This window comes from Falco biarmicus, chromosome Z (genome assembly GCF_023638135.1).
Source record: "Falco biarmicus isolate bFalBia1 chromosome Z, bFalBia1.pri, whole genome shotgun sequence".
Lineage (NCBI taxonomy): Eukaryota > Metazoa > Chordata > Aves > Falconiformes > Falconidae > Falco > Falco biarmicus.
The window spans coordinates 19,523,772-19,545,321 of NC_079311.1; the positions used below are offsets into that span (position 1 = coordinate 19,523,772).

At 35.6% G+C, this 21,550-nt stretch overlaps 1 protein-coding gene across 6 annotated transcripts in view; it reads left to right on the top strand.

Moving 5' to 3' along the window:
- Positions 1–21,550, top strand: part of DMXL1 (Dmx like 1) — an 85,422-nt gene that overhangs the window by 33,700 nt on the left and 30,172 nt on the right. For 4 of the 6 annotated variants that reach the window (XR_008819327.1, XM_056323717.1, XM_056323720.1 and 1 more), the window contains exons 13-28: positions 505–626; positions 1,184–1,273; positions 1,592–1,694; positions 3,755–3,871; positions 5,160–5,384; positions 6,039–7,730; positions 8,304–8,414; positions 9,787–9,956; positions 11,124–11,221; positions 11,891–12,056; positions 12,815–13,067; positions 14,693–15,783; positions 16,031–16,228; positions 17,472–17,548; positions 17,729–17,856; positions 19,609–19,857. Coding sequence is in view for 5 of the 6 variants with exons in the window: in XM_056323717.1 (XP_056179692.1) it covers positions 505–626; positions 1,184–1,273; positions 1,592–1,694; positions 3,755–3,871; positions 5,160–5,384; positions 6,039–7,730; positions 8,304–8,414; positions 9,787–9,956; positions 11,124–11,221; positions 11,891–12,056; positions 12,815–13,067; positions 14,693–15,783; positions 16,031–16,228; positions 17,472–17,548; positions 17,729–17,856; positions 19,609–19,857 (4,890 nt within the window). In the remaining variant the exon portion in view is untranslated. Of the gene's footprint in view, positions 1–504; positions 627–1,183; positions 1,274–1,591; positions 1,695–3,754; positions 3,872–5,159; positions 5,385–6,038; positions 7,731–8,303; positions 8,415–9,786; positions 9,957–11,123; positions 11,222–11,890; positions 12,057–12,814; positions 13,068–14,692; positions 15,784–16,030; positions 16,229–17,471; positions 17,549–17,728; positions 17,857–19,608; positions 19,858–20,233; positions 20,348–21,550 lie in introns of all 6 variants that reach the window. The other 2 variants (XM_056323721.1, XM_056323718.1) reach the window with 2 other exon arrangements.

A 21,550-nucleotide genomic window follows, 5' to 3' on the forward strand; every position in this document is an offset into this window, starting at 1 on the left:
GTGTTCTGGAATAAAAGTAATGTAATGTAATAATGCCGTTAAATAGATAATTTAGATGTATTTTAATGCATTGGAAAGTTTTAAGCATGAGTCCTTTATTTCACAGATTTCCAAGCTGCTACTTGGAAATTATTTATTCCAGTGTGAAGAATTCCTGTGTTCTTCTGCCTTCGTTTATGTGTTTGGTATTTTAGAAGCTAATGCAATAAATTACTTGGATGTTAGTGCATACTACAGAGCATGTTGAACACTTCAAAAGCACAGGCAGATTTTGCTGTGGTTTGTAAATGGGATTTTTAATTCCTTTCCTATACTTTGACTTGCTTGCCGAGTGCAGCATTAAACTTCGTAGTTTTTGCTTGTGAACATAAACTAGGAAGAGAGAATTTTTCTTATGCTGTATTGCTTTCTTTCATAACTTCAAAATTGCCTTTTGCCAAAAAAAGAAGAGAGCAAGTTGGTGTTTGAATATTTTTAGCACTTCTTGCATTCTCATTTTTTCAGGTGCATACTGTAATTCTCCAAGTGCCTGCTTTGTGGCTAGTGATGGACTGCATTTGAGATTATATCAAGCTGTAATAGATGCTAAGAAACTTTTGTGTGAGCTCTCCAATCCAGAAATTTCTGTAAGTAAAAGGCTGAAGGTTGGAACTTCATTCAGTAGCACTAGTTTTAGACTTGCTGGCAACTAAGCTGATTGCTGAGGATTTTGCAGGTTATGATAGTTTAGTTTGGCTTGTAAAAACAGATATGGTAAAGATTTTTAGCATTGTAGCCATACTGCATTCCATTTAATCTCAAACTCTGCATATTGAGGCAGGTCAATGGTTGGGAAGTACCTCTGAAACCTTTGCACTACAAGGAGTAATAACAGCAACAAACTGTGTGTGTGCATTGTCCATCCTAAGGAAAAGTTGAGAAGACAATGCAGCTTGGGGAAGGGACAGTAAACGGCTGAATGTGAGTCTTTCCAAATGTTCTCATCATCTTTCAGCCATCGAAAGCAATGCGGCTCTTGATAAAACTGGGAATGTTACCTGTGTTCTTGGTGGATTGTAATCAGTGTATTTTTAATACTTTAGTTAATACTTGCTTAGTGGTATTGCACCTACCTCGAAGGCTGTGCCGCAGCAATGCACAAAACTGAGTTAACAAGACCACCCTCCTGACTCTTTTTAAACAGAAGTATGTTGGTGAAGTTTTTAACATCATAAGTCAGCAATCTACGGCTCGCCCAGGATGTATCATTGAACTGGATGCTATCACAGAGCTTGTAAGTTTCTTTCCCCCCTGCCCCCCATACTCATTTTATACCATAATTAACTTGTTTAAAAAGTTATAATAATAAATGCTATACCTGTAGCTCTGCATCAGGAAAAGATAAGGTATGTAAAGTTTGATTTTGACATACACCTGCGTTTGGTTTCATAGTACCTGTAAATTAGAAGGCTCTGAATAATGAAGGTATGTTTTCTTGAGAAATCTTTCATTGACGTGTATGATTTATCAAGTTAAAAGCTGCCATGTTCGAGAGCAATCTTAAACAGTACACTCCATGATGTTCTCTTGTTGTGTGTTTTTACTTTCATAGCATGGCAGGAAAACGCAGTTATTGCATGTTTTTCAAGAAGAGTTCATTTTACATCACCAGGAGAAGGAAGTACCTGAAAAGAAGAATAATTTATCAGATTGTGGTAAGTAATTCTTTTCATAGAACATTGAAGACAAAGTATATTTTTCATTCCACAGAGGAAACGGAACTTGTTTTATACATCTTAGCTTTTTAAGGTCAAACCCCTTACCTGATTTGAGATCTTTATATACCAAAGAAGAAAACCTAGTCTAATGAAACTCACAGGTGTTTCACTTCCTTTAAGAGTAGTGTGCAACCAAATTTTTGATAAAGTAGCTTAAATCATGAGATACCCATCCTGTAGTGTATTTTGCTGGTACCTTTCTTACATGTATGCAAAGGGTTTTAAATGTAGAGCCTGTAACTGTAGGGTATGACACAGACAAAGCTTATTGCATTCTTTCATGGTGAATGTTCATCCTTTACATCAGCTAAATACCATTTCTCAGTCCTTGTGCGGTATAATAAATTACAGGTCAAACAAATCCCCCCCAACCGAACTGTAAAACACAATACTGTGAGTCGTGTATGGATTTGTAGGTCAGATATGAATTGCTGTGGAATAAATGATCAGTTTTCCTTGAAGTGAGTCAGTGGTTGTGTTGCAGGCATCTCAGCTTTGTTTTGCTCTGTTCCAGTGAAATAATGTGGGAAAAAAAAGGGTCAGAGTAAAGTTTGTGATAACAAGTAATGCTGAATAAAAGGAAGCAGAACTGTGGAACAGTGTCAAAATGTTGCATAAGAACTTGGTACTCAACATTTGTTTTTGTTAAAAGGGAGACATCTAGGGAAGTATTACCTGAACTGTATATACATAGTGATCAATTCTGAATTAGCTATTTCTAGTCCAGAAAGAGATTTGGAGTAATGGACATAATGAAAATGTCAACTCAATTCTCAGTGAAAGTAAAAAAGTGCAAACAGGATGTTGAAAATTAGGAACAAAATAGAGAACAGAAAGAAGTGTAACTCCAGTGTAAATTTGTCATGTTTGCATCTTGAGTATGATATACAGAGAGGGCTTTAAGAGAACTATGGAAGCTATTTGATCTTAGAAAAGGACAACAGTTTATATATGCATGTGTTCTGAAGGTCTCTGTGGATTGTTCCATGTAAGAACTTGAGCTAAATGGACCGTTTGAAAAACTTTTAAATTAGAAGTGTATCATTTGCATACTTTGTAATTTGAAAATATTTTCTAGTACTTTAAAGCTTTTTAGTTTTAAAAGCTCCCACTCTTTCCTCTTTAATAAAGCATATAAGTATTCAACTCACATTGTTTTTAAAAAAGGAACATACGAAATTGTGTTTTTTCTACAGTACCATAAGCAACCCAATGTCAAACCCACGGGGCAAATACATCTTATTCTTGATGGTGTTTTATGTAGATGCACACCTAAAGAAGGGTTGAAAGAATCGTGGAGGGAAGATGGCCACTAAACAACTATTCCTCCTTGGCCGTAATGGGTTTACTTTGGTGCTGAGGAAGGAGAATGGCTTGGTGCATGCTCCAGAAATGGGCTTCTACTGATTATTGCAACTCATGTTGTCTTTTCTTGGGGTGGACCTATAGCGGATAATTTCTTAGGAAGAAACAGTGTACTGCTTGTGCATTCCAGGCTATGTAGTTGGTCTGCTGGGTTGTGATCAATGAGCCTGTTCATTAGAGCAGGCTGTAACTTCCTATCTGTTGAAATGGCATTTCTTCTCTGGATGTAGTTTGTATACTTTTTATACATTAAAGGACAAACCTCTATCTACCTCAAGGTTTTAACAGTTACAGTTGCCCGTAACAGGCATCTAAGGGACAAACATGTAAAAGACAAAGGTGTAGAGCTAAAAGTAAGTTCTGTGATTTAACCCTAAATATAGTCAATTCAGGCAGATATGTTGTTCTTTCTAAAAGAAAACATTGACAGTTCTTCATGTGAATACCTGTAATTGTAGTGGTTATTGCTTGTGATAAAACACTGAGAAAACTAATGTAGCAGAGTTGGATGCAGTCATACCATTGCATTTCAGTATGAGTTCATGATAATATGATTATTTTCAGGCTAGCAAAATTTAGTTCTGCTTTCAGGTGAATAACTTCTAAGATCTTCCTGTTCTGAATTTCATCAGGAAATCAGCAGAATGGATTCTCTGAAAAATTCTACTTAATAGTAATAGAGTATGCTCAGAACCATTCATTACTACATATGTGGCATTTACATTTGAAGTCAATTCCTGTTTCAGTAGGTAAGCCCTCTTCCTTATAGTTTTCTGTTTTAAGAAAAGTCACTATCTGATGAATATATTGTCTATTCAGCCTGTTCTAAATTGTATTTCAGCATTTTGAAAAGAATCTGTGATTCTTCGATTACAAGCTTTCATCACAGCCTATTCTTTCTTGATTACTTATTAATCTTCAGAATGCTGAAGCTTTTGAGTTCAGCCTGAGCTCAAAGTTTGGTATAATTTCTGCATTCTAAGGGCAAATACATTTATCTGGTTTTAATAAGGCCTACAAGTTCAGATCTTTCGCTTCTCAGAAGTTTTTGTTCTGCAATTTGCGTTTACACATGTTCTAAATAGGACTGTAGTCTGAAGCACCTAAACTTCAGAGATACTTTTACAATTATGAATAGTTTTGAAGTTCTGAAAGCTGCTGGTTCTCTTTCAGACTAGCAAACTACCATAAAACTATTAAACTTTTAAAGTAACCTATGATATACTTCAGTAGTTTTCTGTTAACATTTAAAGATTTTAAGAAAGTGTAAACCTGGCATTCACCACATAACAAAGGAATCTCTTACAACATTCCTGTCACTTAAACCAAACTGCTAGTTGTCTTACTCTTGCTTTCAAAGGCAGAATTTCTTCAGTTACTTTATTGCAATTAGTTTATAAGTTGATGAGAAGACTAAAGATGAAAATTTTCTGATCTGCTTATATGATGATGACGTTACTGATAAGGCTTTTCAGCCAACCTGTTGGCAATTTTCATGTTCCAGAACACATCAAATTTATATTTCAGTTGTTGAGTTTTGTTAAAAAAAAAAAACCCTAATAATGAAGCATTTGTGTCATATAATCTCAAAGATCCTACATTTTAAGCAAATATTAACAAAACATTTCTGAAAAAATAGTTTTCCACAATTTGTAAGGTAAGACATGGAGATCTTAATTTATTTTTCTCTAGCTCGGCTATTTTGTGCTTGATGAAGCATTATTTTCCATATATAACCACATACATACCTCTTTGTTCTGCAGTTTTGGTCTTTCTGGTTATAGTTTGATTTTCTTTTAATTCTGAAAAGTTTAAGCTTTAACTTCTCAGCAGTTCTAGAATTTCAGAAGTTTTCCATCTGTGGTGTGCTAGCATTTCTCCTTAAATCTGAATGTGGGAACACATTTCATTAAAATGAAAGTAAAATTTTAAGTCATGTTTTAGCTGTCTTTTTGGAACTTTTAAGGTGAGTAAAATTACTTCTTACTTTAAAAGACATAATTGACTTTTCTAAATTAACAATGCAAACTTTTTTAGGTGAAAAAATAGATTCAAATCCACCTGAAGCAGCAACACAAACAGAAAAATTGCATTCTTCACCAGATCCAGAGAAGATCCAATCACCTTTCACTCAAAAATACCAAGCCTGTAGAGCAAACCTTCAGAGCACCAGCTGGCTTAGTCTGTCTTCCAAAATGGTGTATAGTCAAGAGTTGAATTTACCAGAAGGAGTAGAGATAATAAGTGTAAAGCCATCAGCAGGTTTGTAATCTATTTTTTAAAGAATCAAATAAGGAATCTTTTCTTTTCTGACTTTGGTCTTAAAATAGAAACAAAATAATAAGAAGTTTGATACTTGTTAAAATTTAAACAAATTAGGTAGATTCAAAAGGTTTTTTAAAACTTGCTCTCCTGAGTTTATATCTCCATCTTGGAGTTAACATTAAGAGCTTTTGTTTTTTATAAGGTATAATATTTACTGAATTCCAGATTCTTGCAATAAAATGTGTTTTAGAAACACAAATTTGCTTTTGTAGCCATTCATGAATTTTTTCATAGTATCTGTACTTGAATTTTAAGGCTTCTATCAGCAGTCTTTCCAAAATATTTTATAAAGATTTTTAGATTTCTGAATGGGAAATGTTTGTTTGATGAAAGAGATGATAGATATAAATATTCAGGTTTAAGTCGTATAATTTGACTCCTCTCTAGAGTATGAAATGGAAACAAAGGATAAAACAGTTTCATAGTATTTTTATGTTGTCTCCTTTTGTGAGGACCTGCAAACAACCCTCTTTGTGAGGAAGTGACAATATTTTTTTTTGTTTCAAAATAGTAAAATAACTGAATAAAAATGTCTTTACTCTTTTACTTTTAATATTGCCCTAAGTAAAAGTGTATTTTATTTAATTTTAGGTCATCTAAGTTCTTCTTCCATATATCCTGTTTGTCGTGCACCATATCTGCTGGCCACTTTGTGTTCTGATGGGAAAGTTCGATTCTGGAGATGTAGAGTTACCACTGAATCATCAGCTTCTTCCATGCCAGGATATAACGCACACAGTGATGTTACATATGTATGGGAAGAGTGGCCATTATTGATTGAGGATGGACTTCTTAGTAGTAGTGCTATTAATGTTCCAGGAAGGCCAACTGAAGTTAGCTGTGCACACACAAACAGATTAGCAGTAGCGTACAAGCAGGTAACATCTAAAAATAGTAGTCTTTCTCAAGAATTTATAATGCATGTTAGTATTTTTGAATGTGAATCTACAGGGGGTTCTTCTTGGATTCTAGAACAGACTCTTCATTTAGATGAGATAGGCACCACGTTAGACTCTGGTGTTAGTATTGATAGTAATTTAATGGCATATAACCAACAAGATGTTTCTCTGTCTCATGGTGGAAATGTTATGCCCAACGCTAAGCACTTGGTACGCTTAGATTGGATGTCTAGAGAAGATGGTTCACATATTCTAACAGTGGGAATTGGGTCAAAACTTTATATGTTTGGCCAGGTGTCTGGGAAAGTGCAAGAACAAAATGATAAGGAGATTTTAGCAGTCTCTCACAGTGGCAGTATGAAGGCTACAACCCTTTCTGGGTTTGTTCTGCTGCGTTGTGTTGACTTGGTTTCATCTGTAGAGGGGTCACCTCCTTTTCCAGTCTCCTTGTCTTGGGTGCGTGATGGCATTCTTGTAGTTGGAATGGATTGTGAAATGCATGTTTACTCCCAGTGGCAATCTTCTTCCAAGCAGGAACTAGTTAGTACAGACTGCGGAAGTATGCCGTGTATAACTAGCTTAATGAAACAAAGCCAATCAGCTGCCTCAGCTCTGCATCCACCAAAGCGAACCTTGACCAGATCTATGACCAGCCTTGCACAGAAACTTAGTGGGAAAAGATCTGCCTGTGATCTGTCTCTGGAAATGGAAGATTCTGGTCTTTTTGAAGCAGCTCATACATTGTCTCCCACTTTACCTCAGTACCATCCATATCAACTGTTGGAACTCATGGATCTTGGTAAAGTACGTAGAGCAAAAGCCATTCTGTCCCATTTGGTGAAGTGCATTGCTGGAGAAGTTGTTGCTGTAAATGAATCTGAACCTAATCATGATAAGAGGCTTAGATCTCTGACCATCAGTGCTAGTGGAAGTACTGCAAGAGATCCCAAAACATTCAGCAAAACTGAGACCACAGACTATATTGAAATAGACTCTGTTCCACCGTTGCCTTTGCATGCTCTACTTGCTGCGGATGATGATTTATCTCATTCCTGTTCAGAGAAGTCTAATAATCAGAATAGTCAAAGTAAAAAAGATACACCCAATGAGAATTATGAAGATCTCTTTCAAAATACTGTTATAAGTACAGATGAACTTGTTACATTTGATGCAGATGAAGACAGTTCGAAACCAAAAGTCATTGATCTTTCTCAGTACAGCCCAACTTACTTTGGACCAGAGCATGCTCAGGTTCTTTCCTGTCACTTGCTTCATTCAAGCTTGCCAGGTCTGACTAGGATGGAGCAAATGTCGTTGATGGCCTTGGCAGATACAATTGCTACTACCAGTACTGACATAGGAGAAAGCAGAGACAGAAATCAGGGTAAGATGTCTCTTCCCAGTTAAACATACTGCTATGCTTCACAACCTTTTTTGGGAGTTTTTCCTATTTTGGAGTATTTTTGTGACCTGTGAAAAGACTTCATAGTTTCATAGTGTAGCTGGTATAATTTACTGTGCCGTTGCATTTACTGTTTTAACTAAAGTTTCAAGACTTCAGACTTTGATAAAATCAGATTTTGTATTGCTAACTGTTAATGCCAGTGTTAGTCTGTCAGTCCACGTACCATAATTGTTTCTAATTCATTTTTAGAGACAGCTTTCTTAATGGCCAGTGTTTGTTGCAATATGTAGAGAAACTGAGAAACGATTATGGAATTTTTTTTATATGATAACACTTTTTCTTGCATTAAGAACAAATAACTTGAAAACTTGTATTTGAAATTTTCCTCTTTCCCTTTCCTTAAAGGGAAGAATTATGGATTAAGCTATTATATGTATGAATTTAAAGCCTTACTTAGTAATCACAGAACAGTAAAATATTTCTTCTGTTAAAACACCCAATAGCTACTTCTAGTAGTTTATTTGAAGTGCATATAAAAATATTTAATTCCAGGTGGAGAAACTCTTGATGAATGTGGTTTAAAATTTTTATTGGCTGTTCGGCTTCATACATTTCTAACAACTTCACTTCCTCCTGTACATCGAGCTCAACTGCTTCACCAAGGTAACTGATAGGTTTTTTTAGATGAGGTGAATCTTTGTGATGTAGCTGTACATATGATCACTGTGCTGTTGACATGCCTCTGCAGAATCAATGAATTATTGTGTTGGGGTTTTTTGTGTGTTTGGTTTTTTTGGTTTTTTTAATTGTTCAATATGAATGTATGCCAAAGCAGAAAATGTCTGTTGTATTTTAGGTACAGGTCTTGGAACTAAAAGTGATTTTTTTAAAACACTTTTTTACTTTTAGTTTTTTTGTATTTCCCCAAAAGATCTGGCTTTTCTGTATTTCTAGGACCACGTTGTTTCAATAACCTTCTGCAGCAGTAATGCAGTAGGAAATATAGTATGTGTTTACTCAGTTTTTTAGTGCATATTTGGGAAAAAAATCTCATACAGTCTACTCAAGAGTGAAATGTTTTTTCATATGCTTACTGTAATTACCCAATGAACTATTTCAAATAGTTTTCTTTGGTATAGTTTTAAGTAGTTCCAACCTGATACTGCAGATGACAAAAGGGATGGATTACATTAGATTTGGATTGATTAGGCCTAGTCAAATCTGAAGGGCTGGCTGTGATTGCTTTGTTACCCTTTCATTAGTCATCATGACAGTCATGCACCCCTCAGCTGCATCACAGATAAGAATTTGCTCTGACTGCCGCAGCAGAGCCCTGCTGAGTTAGCTGTCTGATGGAATACTTCTAGTTGAGATACTTGTGCTTCTGGTGAGCTCAGAGATTGGTGAGAGTAAGAAGTGCCTCCAAGGGATCTGTAGAGCTGCAGCTGAGTGCACCTTTGTGCAAAGAAGCATCTCCTGGCCCTAACTAGAATTGCAATTATCTATAGCTGGCTGTGCTGCTGCTTAGTAATTGCTGTCTTCCTTATGTGTTTTTTTCATTTTTTCCAGTTTTTTTCTGTATCTCTATCCTCAAACCTGTTTCCTACTGTGATTATCTGAAACTTTGCATGTTTTAATCTAAGTCAAAATAGTGAACCTACCTTTCAAAACTTTGAAAAGTTTAATCAGTATGTTGCACTTCATCATGGCTAATCTTAACGCCACCCACTATAAGTGTATTTTGAGCTTCAGTCAGTAACTGTTCCTTGCAAGCTTACATAAAGAATTTGCAGGTGAAAAATGCTTTCAACGCAGTGAGCTTTCTTTAATATTTGGTATGCAGTGCTTACAAATATTCTTAAATTTCTATTGGCTTACCAGAAATGCATTTCAAAGTGTTTGTTTTGGATTTCTACCTTCTTCCCTTCTCCCTTTCCCACCTCTTTGACTTAAGATTCTGGATTATTTTATTAGTGAATCTTTCTTCTTCTTTTTTTTTTTTTTTTTTTTTTTTTTTTAATGGCTTATTACATAGGCTTATCTACTAGTCATTTTGCCTGGGCATTTCATTCAGTAGCAGAAGAAGAACTATTGAGCATGCTCCCTGCAGTGCAGAAAGGAGATCCATCGTGGTCAGAACTCAGAGCTATGGGTATAGGATGGTGGGTTCGAAATATCCATAGCCTACGGAAATGCATAGAAAAGGTAAACATAACATTCTGAAACAAAATTGCCAGACTTTTTTCAAGCACCTGTCCTCTGGTGTTTACCTTCTATTTATGTGTTTTAAATTTTCAGATATGTTCAGTGTTTCTGAATGTCTTGTGCTGTATTTTTTTGTACACTTGGTTTATGGTATGAATATGAACTTAGGTGTTTGATGTTTTTGTAGTACTTGAGGCTTCAGATTCCAGTGTGAAGTACATCTTGGGCTTTTAAATACTCCCATTTTAAAGGTGGCAGTGTACATTGCTTATTGTGGATGCTCAATATACAGATGAAGCATGTAGGGTTTTTTTATAGCAAAAATAGGAAACCAGTTACAAAGAAGATTCTCCTTTTACCCCACTTCTGATAGGTTTCTACGAAGATACTGTACATCTGTTCGCAAACCAATACATTTCAATGATAACAAACCCTTCTATTGTTATATTTTAGCTTGGATTTGGGTTTTTTTGTATGTATTTTAATCATCATAGGTGCAGCAATAAGCCTAGCCTCATTATCACTTGTTTTAAGCTCTTGGAAATGGCAGGTGCATTGAGCTAGAAAATGACATGCACAAGATACTTTGACTACAAAGCACCAAGTGCTAAAATGGATCTCTCTGCTGAAGATTGAAAAGTAAAAGTAATTAATTATCACTTTATGAAACTTACCTGCCTTGCAATTAAGAAATTCCAAATATTCTGGGCCTGCATTTAAGGTTACCTTACATGGGTCTTGGACTAGTCTTGCAGCCACTTACCCCTTTTTCCTTTCCAACCTCCAGAAGTAGTCTCCTGTAAACAACTTCTCCTGTTGTGACTAGTCCCAGCCTGTTCTTCAAGACTCCATCTGTCCTTTGATTACCAGAGCAACTAATGAATTAATTTTGTTACGATTTCAGATGTAGGCATTCCCATTAAATCTGCCAAAAAGCTTCTAGAACTGGAAAAGCATTAGCTAAATAATACCAAACAGAAATGAGGGATTGAAGCTGTGGTATCTTCATGCATTCTTATGTTAGACTTAGAGTGAGAGGAAAGATCCTGTATTAAAGAGACCTCCCAAGCACTTTGGGGCATGGGATACCAGAAGCAACAAGAATCTCAGAAATACTGTGAGTCATTTACATTTTGATTGGTTTTTGCTGTTGAACTGTCTTCACAGGTGGCTAAAGCAGCTTTTCAGCGAAACAATGATCCACTTGACGCAGCTATTTTTTACCTTGCAATGAAAAAGAAGGCTGTGATCTGGGGATTATACAGGTAGGAGACATGCAAGCTCTTACATGGAATTTCATAATGTCTGGTATAATTTCGGGAGAAAAATTGCATTTGGTGGTAATCCAAAAGAAGCACAAATTCTACCATTTTAACCTGAGATTCAATTTTTAAATTAATCACTAGATTTAACCAGTAGTTCTTGCATTTACTGAGGTAATTCGGTTGCTGTTTCTGAAGGTACATACTTCAAGTTTTAGTCTCAAATCTACTGTAATTGCAATCACTGCTTAATTCTTGGTTCTGAAGGACTGTCGGTGTATTGTATGGAATGGCATGTTATATTTTTGAAAAGTTTGTTACAAATTTTACTTCTAAGTTCAGAGGTCTGAATTATGTCTCTTTCAAACTGGCATTTTGTAATATAATCAACATTGCCAACTTTTAAAAAGTAGTATGCATTGTCACTCTTGAGAACTCACCTGAGAAAAATGAGCTTTTTATATTTGTATCTGCTTAGCTGAAAATACCATTAGTTTTTGTATACTAAAGTTTTTGTTACTTTAAAATATGAAGCTCCCAGTGTGGCTGAGAGCCTCTGTATTTCCTAATGAAAAGATCCGTGTAGAGTTCTACTGACATCTGAGACAAATAAGAGTTGTAATGTATCTATTAAAATATGTAAGATTTTTATCAATTATGTTCAATATGCAGGTCCCAAAAAGATACTAAAATGACACAGTTTTTTGGAAACAACTTTACTGAGGATAGATGGCGTAAAGCAGCATTAAAGAATGCTTTTTCTTTGCTTGGCAAACAACGTTTTGAACATTCTGCAGCATTTTTCTTGTTGGCCGGACACCTAAAGGATGCAGTGGAGGTAATAAAATGATAAACTTTTTTTTTAATGTTTCAGTCTGTTATATTGTCCCAAACTTACAAATGTTTTGAATGTTACTTGCATTTTGCTTTAATATGACCCCTGAAGATTCTGGGATTTTTTATTAATGACAAATATAAAGCCTTGATCTTTATGTTTTAATCCTGTTTTAGCTCTCATATTAGTGATAGTAAGAAGTCCCACAGTTGATTTCTCCATAACAGTGTTAAGATACCTACCTATCATTAACTTGCTTTCAGATTGTCTTGTCGTACATGAAAACAACATAGTTTTTCTTTAGGAGGTTCCAGATCTGAAAACGAAGGCTGTTTGGCAGTGATGTGGGTTGGCTATGAGAATACCTTCACAAAAAAAAAATATTTCCTGGGTTTGTTTGAATTGAAAAGTTGGGAGGAAATTATTTGCTTCACTAATGAAGGGTTTGTTCTATAAAGCTTCGTAACCAAAACATCTAGCTTCAAAAGGTAGTATGTGCACACTAAAAATGATTTATTGAAGCCATTTGATTTCAAAGATCTGTTGTCATGTCAGACTTCAAATGAGCAAATTGCAAATCAGATCTTGCATATAGTAGTTGGTCGCAGCTATTCTGAATAGTTCCTGCTGATTTATTATGGAACCGATAGACCTGTTTACATTGGTCTGAACAGATTCATGTCACTTCCTGTCTTGTGATCCTTTTAATTAAAGGAGAAATTATAGTGTTTGATCTTGTGAATATATTTATTTTCAATTAGGTCTGCCTTGAAAAACTGAATGATATTCAGTTGGCTCTTGTAATATCAAGACTTTATGAGTCGGAGTTTGAAGTATCTAGTACTTACAAATCTATACTACAGAAGAGAATTTTGGGAAATGTGTTTCTGGGAAAAGATTGCTCAGGAAACATGCATTGTGACCCTTTTCTGCGAAGTATGGCTTACTGGATTTTGGAAGACTATAGTAAGGCTCTTGACACCTTGATTAAACATTCTGTTGAAGATGAAGGAGGTAAGAATATGAGTATTTTGCCCGTTAGGTTTGGTTTAACTATTGTTCATTTAGGTAGCAGTTTCTTAAAGCACAATCTGAATTAAGACTAAGTTCTGCACAGTTGCTCACTGCTGCTAGTAAATAGTTTGCTGTTCTAATGTGTGTGGTTTTTTGTAGTAGATGTGGTAACTGTGTTCCTGTTTTCCTGTATCCCATGAATGCATACTTAATTTGGCCTTTACATATGTGAATATCAGGATAATGAGAATGACTCTGCAGTGATGCAGCTGTTTTTCCAGTAGCAGCTTAAATTTGAAGAGACAATTTAACTTAATTAGTTAATCTGACCCCATCACAACCTAGGAAGAAAATTCTGATTGCACAGTTATGTAGCAGAGTCTGGAAGACATGGTGTTTTGTAGCTTTTAGTCCTTTGGAAGAATGATTGATCACAATGATAAACTGTCACAGAAGAATTTTTGGTATTTACTATGATACAAGGATGTCCATGTGATGCCTGAAACAGTATGTAACTCTCCTAAAGTGATTCTTTTCCCTGATCATTTGCTAGCTTTATAGGCGTTCATAGAATCAGTTGTATTATTTCTGAAAGTTAATATTCTTAAGGAAGTTACATGATTCAACTCCCTAGTAGTTAGCACGCTAGCTGGTTTCAGTTCTGGATACTGAGAGAAACTTGATAGGGATAAATGAAGACTCAAGTCCCCAGAGTTGTGTAATTGATTTTAAAACCTGATTTCAGTAGAAGTTACATGCCTCAGGATAACTGAGCAGATGAGCAGTATAGTGTTCAGTTGTTTCCATCTTCGTCACACCCTTCTATGTAAAACAATTTTTAAATTTTACTAATTTTTCTTTAATCAGTTCAGTGGCTTGTTTGTGGTGTTTTGCTTTAATTTTATTACTTGAAAGGTAATCTTTCACGTACCTGTTTGGATTATCTGTAATTAGCTGTGCCATAACTCCTGATACAGTAAGGGTCTGTCTCAGCTAGCCTAGACTCATTGAAACCTGTGTGAATCATCCTTTGCTGATGCTCATACCTTTTCAGGGTTTTCCGATGTTGTGGTTTTGGGCATGGAGAAAAAATGTGTAGGTGGTTCATTGCTGTATAATAGATTTATTATTACATAATACTGATAACTATGTATTAATGTTGTGAATTCCCTAGTTTTATTAGAAGTTGCATTTAAGAGATAAACTAAAAATACTAATCCAGAATTTTTACAAAGACCTTTTTCTAAAGTAAAAATCTTTAGTAAGATGTAACATCTGATTGCCATTTAGCAATGGAGACTTTAGAAATCTAAACTGAACAGTAAATGTGGTCTTGTTGGACTGCAGTAGAACTGGCGTGACTGCAAGGAAAAGAAATGGCAGCTGGTTTAGATTAAAGGTCTTACCTACTCTCCCACTCAAACTTCTCTTTTTAGTAGTCATTAGGTTTGGCAATGTCCTCCCTCCTAGGATATTCAAATGATAAAAGTGAAAAGGAGGGTGCAATGAAGTAAACAATAGAATAAATATTAAGACAAAGTAGCCTTCTGATGAACTTAGAACTTTGCAGATGGATTATTTCATGCAGAATGGTAGATTTTCCTCATGATGCAATATCTTTTCAGATGAAAGAAGTGGCTCATCAAGTTGTAACCCTGCAGTGTTTAACTTCTATAACTACTTAAGAACACATCCTCTCTTGTTGAGACGTCATTTTGGCTCTTCTGATACATCTTCCACACATATTTGCCTAACAGTAGAAAATGGATTAGCTGACAAAATCAACCTAGGTGAAAGACGGCTGTTTTTTACCACTGCATATGCTCATCTAAAAGCCGGTTGTCCTATGTTGGCCTTAGAAGTGTTATCAAAGATGCCCAAAGTTGTCAAGAGGTCAAAGTCATTCTGTAGGTCCCCTAGTTTAATGGATACTAGCAAAGATTTCTCACCATCTTCTCCAGTTAAAGAGTTGGAAACAAAAGACCAGTCTTCCAGTGTTGATTGGTCACAGCCAGTACTGAATAGTCTAGGTTCATCTTCAGACGGTTCATCAGGAAAACATTCAAGTTCAACTATTTCCTTTGATTGGAGCCAGCCAAGTATGGTGTTCCAAGATGAGCACTTGAAACTACAGTCAGACAGTGATGACAGTGATGAGAGTGAAGATTCTTCCCTGGTAATGAAAGAACTAAAACCTCTGAAGAAAACTGAAAAATTGTATGAAACAAGTTCTAGCTACACAGAATCTTGTAGTGTAGTTGATGACAAAGATATTCTGAGTCCATCAGAAGACATAATTTCAGCACAGCTGAAGTTTAGAGCATGCCTGAAAATTCTTACTGTAGAGCTTCGTACGCTGTCCACAGGTTATGAGGTAGATGGTGGGAAGCTGAGGTATCAGCTTTATCAGTGGCTTGAAAGAGAAGTAGTAGCTCTTCAAAAGACTTGTGATTATAGTGTGGAAGTAGAAGAGATGCAATCAGGAGTTAGCGTGGTGTCAGAGGAAGCTACATTGCATGAAAACACTGAAGACTTTGCTGACCAACAAAAAAATATGCTACAGAAAGATGACTTCCAGAAAAGACGTCAATGGCTTCTGAAATACCAGTCTCTCCTAAGAATGTTCCTTAGTTACTGTATACTTCATGGCTCTCATGGTGGAGGTTTGGCATCTGTCAGAATGGAATTAATTCTGCTGTTGCAGGAATCTCAGCAGGTATGTGGGAGTACTGTCTCTGCTTCAGCTTTGTAGATTTTTTTTTTTGAATGTGTTTCATGTTATTGTTGAAATTTTCCTGTTATACCCTGAACCTGTTTTATAAGTGTAATGCTGTTTATAACATGTTACATATTCTGTAGGTTATGGGTTTTTTGTTGCTTAGAATCCCCTTCCCTGTTCAAAAATTCCTCTGTTCCCTTTAGGAAGCTGTACTATCACTTAGTTATATCTGTCTTGTTTTTAGGAGCAGTCGATACAGATACCTTCGAGCCCTAGCCCTCTACCAGAGCAAAGCTCCATACCTCTCCTATTTGCTTGCACAGCTAGTGCCAAAACAGTGGTGGCTAATCCGTTGCTACATCTTGGGAATTTAACTCATGATATATTACATGCCATAATAAACCTTGATTCACCACCTCATCCAGATACTCAGAACAACAAGGTGTGTATCTTTTTATAGTTGTTTGGGGTGGTTGTTGTTGTTATTGTCCAGTTTGCTGAATCTTTTTTTGACAGCGTGAAAGCTTTCTGATGTGCTTGCCTGTGACAAGTAATAAAACTGCGGAACACAAATATTTGCTGTAGTACTTATCTTGGGCTGAAATAATATCCACTGGTTATTACTTTACTGTTGAGGTGCTGAGCATCTGGCTCAACAAGCTGAAGTAGATTGGCATCTCTCAGGACTGGATCCTTGTCCAAGATGATACCTGTTATGGAGAACATGTACTACACTATCAGTGTCACATCTGTCTTTATGACAATATTAACATTACTTCTGTTACATTAATAGTAGACTCTCAATTGTATGTGCATCTCAATTGTAGACCTAAGTAAAATTAAGTTTTTAAAGTATAAAAACTGTCAGCAAAGTGCAGTAAATCCAGACCTTTTTTTTTGTGAAGTGGTATATATGTTCATATAATAAAATATAGTCTGTTAATGCAAGTTAAATTTCTGTAAGGTTTTATTTGTGTTTAACCTTGGACTGGAAACCAAACCTAGTGTTTGGTTATATCTTCCCTGAAGTTTTGTATGTGTTAGGTCCCAAATCATGTTTACTTTTACTAGGGTTTTCTAGAGAACACTCAGGAGATTGCTAGGTGTCTAGTTCAGACTTTGTTTCAGAGGGAGCAGGCAAATAAATACAGTAAACTAATTTTTTTAAACTGAACCTTTTTTGATCAACAGATTCTTTAGTTCTTGGTGATACATTGAGAAAAGCATCAGCTATGATAAAAGTACTGACCTATGTGATAGTGACTATATTTTGTGTGTGCCCAAGTAAACTAAGCTGCATTATAATTTTCATTCTGACCAAGGACTTTGTATTATGAGCCAATATATTGCTACTGTCTTAGGGTATAACCACTTACGACTGCTGTATAGAGGTTTAATATGTTGCTGTTTCTTCATTGAAAACATTGCAGCTAGCGTTGATCTGTGATTATTGGTTGGTAGGGTGAGTGAGTGCTTCCCCATCCCCTTCATTGCAAAGTGAATTGATTTATCTGAAGTGAATTCTGAAGAGACTGTGTCTTTGTAAGTTATTTTTGCCATCAAGTGCTTATACCTTCTATACTCAGTTCTTGTTCCACTGTTAGAAATCTGTATGCTTGAAAGGCTATGATACTAATCACTGTTTATCTTGAGTGTAATATATTCTATAAAACTTTGTCTTACAGATATATGTAATGCATACCTTAGCAGCGTCACTCTCTGCTTGCATCTACCAATGTCTTTGTGATGGCCACAGCTACAGGTAAATGTCTATACTTTTTAGAGAATGGTCAACACACTAATTCACTGCAGTGGTAGTATAATAGTGCACCAGAAGGCAGTGCGCACGCCTGACTACATCTATAAAAGGCTATAACTTAAGTAGTTTTAAACATAACTTTTTTTTTTAATAAATACAACATCCCACTTTTCTGTTTCACAGCTTACTTCAAGCAAATCAGTTTACTGGAACAGTGTATCAGACAGTGCTATTAACTCAGCGCCATTCTCTAAGAACAACAAGCTTAGAAGAAACAGCGACTCCTAATACATCACCTGCTCAGTGGCCAGGTATCTAGAGTTGATTTGTTTCTTCCCTCTTAAGGAAAACTTAATTGTTTGGTTCCACTGTAAGAGCATGTAGCTATGCTCTGAAATTTTCAGTAGTATTTGTAACAGCTGTGTGGTAAAAATAAGTTACTGTAATAAAATTTTATCTTTATTTTTTAAAAGCTGTAAGCTAGTGATTCTGGTTATGTACCAAGTCGATTTATATTGTTTTCTCTTGCTAGAAAATGTCAAGGGGGCTTGAGTGTAAAGTGCAAGTAAACAAAGTAGGATGAAGTGTTGTCCTGTGCTCACTTGCTCTCTCTGGAGGCAACAGATCAGTCTCACCATTATTCTACTTCTTATTCTTGAAAAGGAATTGAAAGGCTCTTAGTTTGTGCTCCATCTCAGAACAATTGTAACTTATATACAGCTTTTGGACTAACTTGAAACTATTGACGATGAGAAGTTTATAATTAATCATGTGGGTAATTCAGATAATTCTTGATGTGTGCTGGGATCTATGCTGTGAAGCTATACTGGTCACATTAGAGGGAGTGTAAGCTACTTAAGATATGTCTGTCTGAGCTTCAGTTTACAGCACCAACTTCAAGTGTAAAAAAACCCATGCTTTCATATTATAGGATTTCTTTTTCCAATAAGAAGATTCCAGATTAAAAAAAATCTTCTGGAGAACCTTAAGCAGTTTTTGTGTTTAATACTGTACTGGTTTTTTTTTCTTCTGCAAAATGCTCTGTCACTGGATCTACAGATTTTAGAGAGAAGCCAGATTTCTCCTTATTTCATTAGCTGCAGAATTAAACTTGTAATAAATGAGGCAAGGCGTTGTTAGCAGTTGTGCTTTTATAGGTAATGTCACCTTGAACTGATTTATATATATATTTTTTAATAGCTTCACATGCTTTATGTGCAAATGGGAGAGTATGATACAAAGGAGAACTTTCTGGCCACTGCTATTTGTATTTTCACTTGTGTGCAAAGTGCACAGTCTGTCACAGTCGGAGCCACACCTACAACTTTTTGTGGGAGCATAAAAACTGCAAGATGTTTAGTTCTTGGGTGAAAGAACACTTGTCAGACAATGAATAGTTCAAATTGATACCTGTGATTTTTGGTTGGCTCTACCAAGTGAGAATATAGCATTTCAACTTAGATTTATAACTCCTGCATAACACTAACTGGTACAACAGGCACCACAGGAAAGTCAGAGTAGATTAGTATTTTTGTTTTAACTGTAAGATTGGAAGCTATGTATTGAATATACTGTGCACTGAATTAAAAGGAGAAAGTAAAGACCTAACCTTTTGCAAGAACTGGAGTCAGAAAAGAGTGAGTTTGAGACATGGGGGGAAGAAAGGTTCATGTCAGTAACGTAACTAAATGTTGTATCATAGAGTTTCAGTACCAGGGAGTGGAATTAAAGCTGCCAGTAAGATATATCCCCCAAATTGAGTGCTTTTTGTAATTATTTTTGTTCCCCTTCTCATTCTTGAAAGAGTTGCTGTGTATTTCTTTAACTGTTAATCCAAAACATGAAGCTGAAAAGCTATAATAATCAGTTAAAAATAGATGCCATGCCATTTTCTCCTGAAGTTTTCAATTTCCTCATAGTCTTTTTCTACACTAGAAGGTACTAAATAACATAGGTTGCCAGTCAAAATACCCGTGATAATCCAGAGTAGATTCTCACACACATATGTGCTTTTTCTTTTTTTTTTTTTTTTTTCCTCTTCCCCCTCACCTCCCTATAAACAGGAATAACAGCTCTAATACGTCTCTTGAATTCTGCTGGTGAAGAAGCTCAGCCAGGTCTCACAGTTTTACTTTGTGAAATTCTAACTGCGGTCTATCTGAGCCTGTTCATCCATGGCCTAGCAACACATTCTAGCAATGAGTTGTATAGAATTATGGCTCATCCACTTAATAACAAAATGTGGTCTGCTATCTTTGGAGGAGGAGCTCATACGCCCAGCAGAGGACAGCTGCAATTAAAGACAAAAACTGGTTAGTTCTATTGTATTACTTACATTTGTCTTCTGGGATTTTTGACAAAATGGTGTGACTGCTGGAAGCTTGCGAGTAATTTCTTTAAATGCAGTGAGAATTCAGTATGGCTTTATATGTGCAAAAAACCCCAAGGATCTAAAATTATTGGTATAGATATTGTGTAGTAGACAGGAGGAAGCAGAAGTGAGTGGTATTGAAATAGTTTCCAAGTAGCACAACTGCTGTTAATGTGAGGGTCTTAAGTTCATCTTAAAGAGAAAATTTTCAGTACTATTACAGCCATTTTCAATGTTAATTTTAAAGCTTTCCATTTCTCTCATAATAAGAATATATTCCCATTTTACAACTACAGTATGTTTTCTCTCTTTGGCAGGTAGGCACTTCCCAATGCCTAGCCCACATCAGGTAGTAGTGTTCTCCATGGAATGTGTGGGATTTTCCAAATCCCTTACCGCCTTCAGTACTCATAGTCCTGCCAAACCTTCAGGCAAGATACTAGATTTAGTACTAGGCCTCTACATGCAGTTTGCTATGTGTGATTTTTTTGCGTATGTAGAAAGACAGAAAAACTTCTGTTTGCAAGCCATGACATCAAAATTTAAAGTGAAGTTCTGTAATTAAAGCAGCAATTGAATTGGGCCTTTTCAAAAAATCAGAAGTGCTGTTGTAATCTTACTATACTTCACTTGAAATCGATATTAAATATAAAATTACTTTGACCATGGTTTGAAAGGATCAGAAGTGTTTCATATCTTTGGAGAGCTGCTTGTTTTGCTTTTCGAATATAAGCATTATTATGCATGTGGATTTCTAAGTGTTCATTCTGTATGTTACAAAGAAAAGGTTTCTTGATGGTCAGTTTTGATAGTCTGAGAACCCTTTAGGAAAGCATTCAACCTTCAGGTGTTAAACTCTAATGATTATAAATTATCCCGAGGTCTAGAATGAATTCTGTGATGCTTTTCTTTCTGGAAGAGGTTTGTGCTCTGTAATTTAGTTGGACTGTTATAAAACCAAGAGCAGCAATCCTACAGATTATCTATTTTTTAAAAAAGAAAGATTATGTAAAGATAAATTTATTTAAACTATGCTGATTTTGTACGTTACATCTGAATATGTATATAAAAGTGTAACTAACTATATAATTTTTATTGTTATATTGTTATTATTGATATTAGATGAATGTTACATATAAGAATGCCTTGCCTTTCATTTAAGGACAACTGAAAATGTAGTCTAAGTACAGCCTTTGTCAGACATTATTTTCAGAGTAAAGATCAAGATTGATTTCTTATTCCAGATCTGATCCATTTTCTCTGTGGTATTGAATAAATACTTCATCACTTTATTAAGGCAAATATGTTCACCATATCAGAATTGTTGGAAGGCGTAACTGGCTTTTGTTGGCAATTATGTTTCTTAGGTGTTGGTAACTGAATTCTGAGGTGTGTTAATGCTGCTGCTGCTACTGTTTTAAAATTATAATAATTTTTACATAGAAATGTGTTCTGAAACATATACTAAATAGCTGTCTACTGCATGTTTTTCTTTAAAAAGGATGTTGGCTGTCTGATGGCAGAGATAGTAAAACTTGCTGGAAGAATCAAGACTAAAAATTCAAGGGAAGAAAGGTCCTTTTTAAATACTAATTTGTGGGGATAATCAAACACTGGGAAAGGGGCCTAGAGGG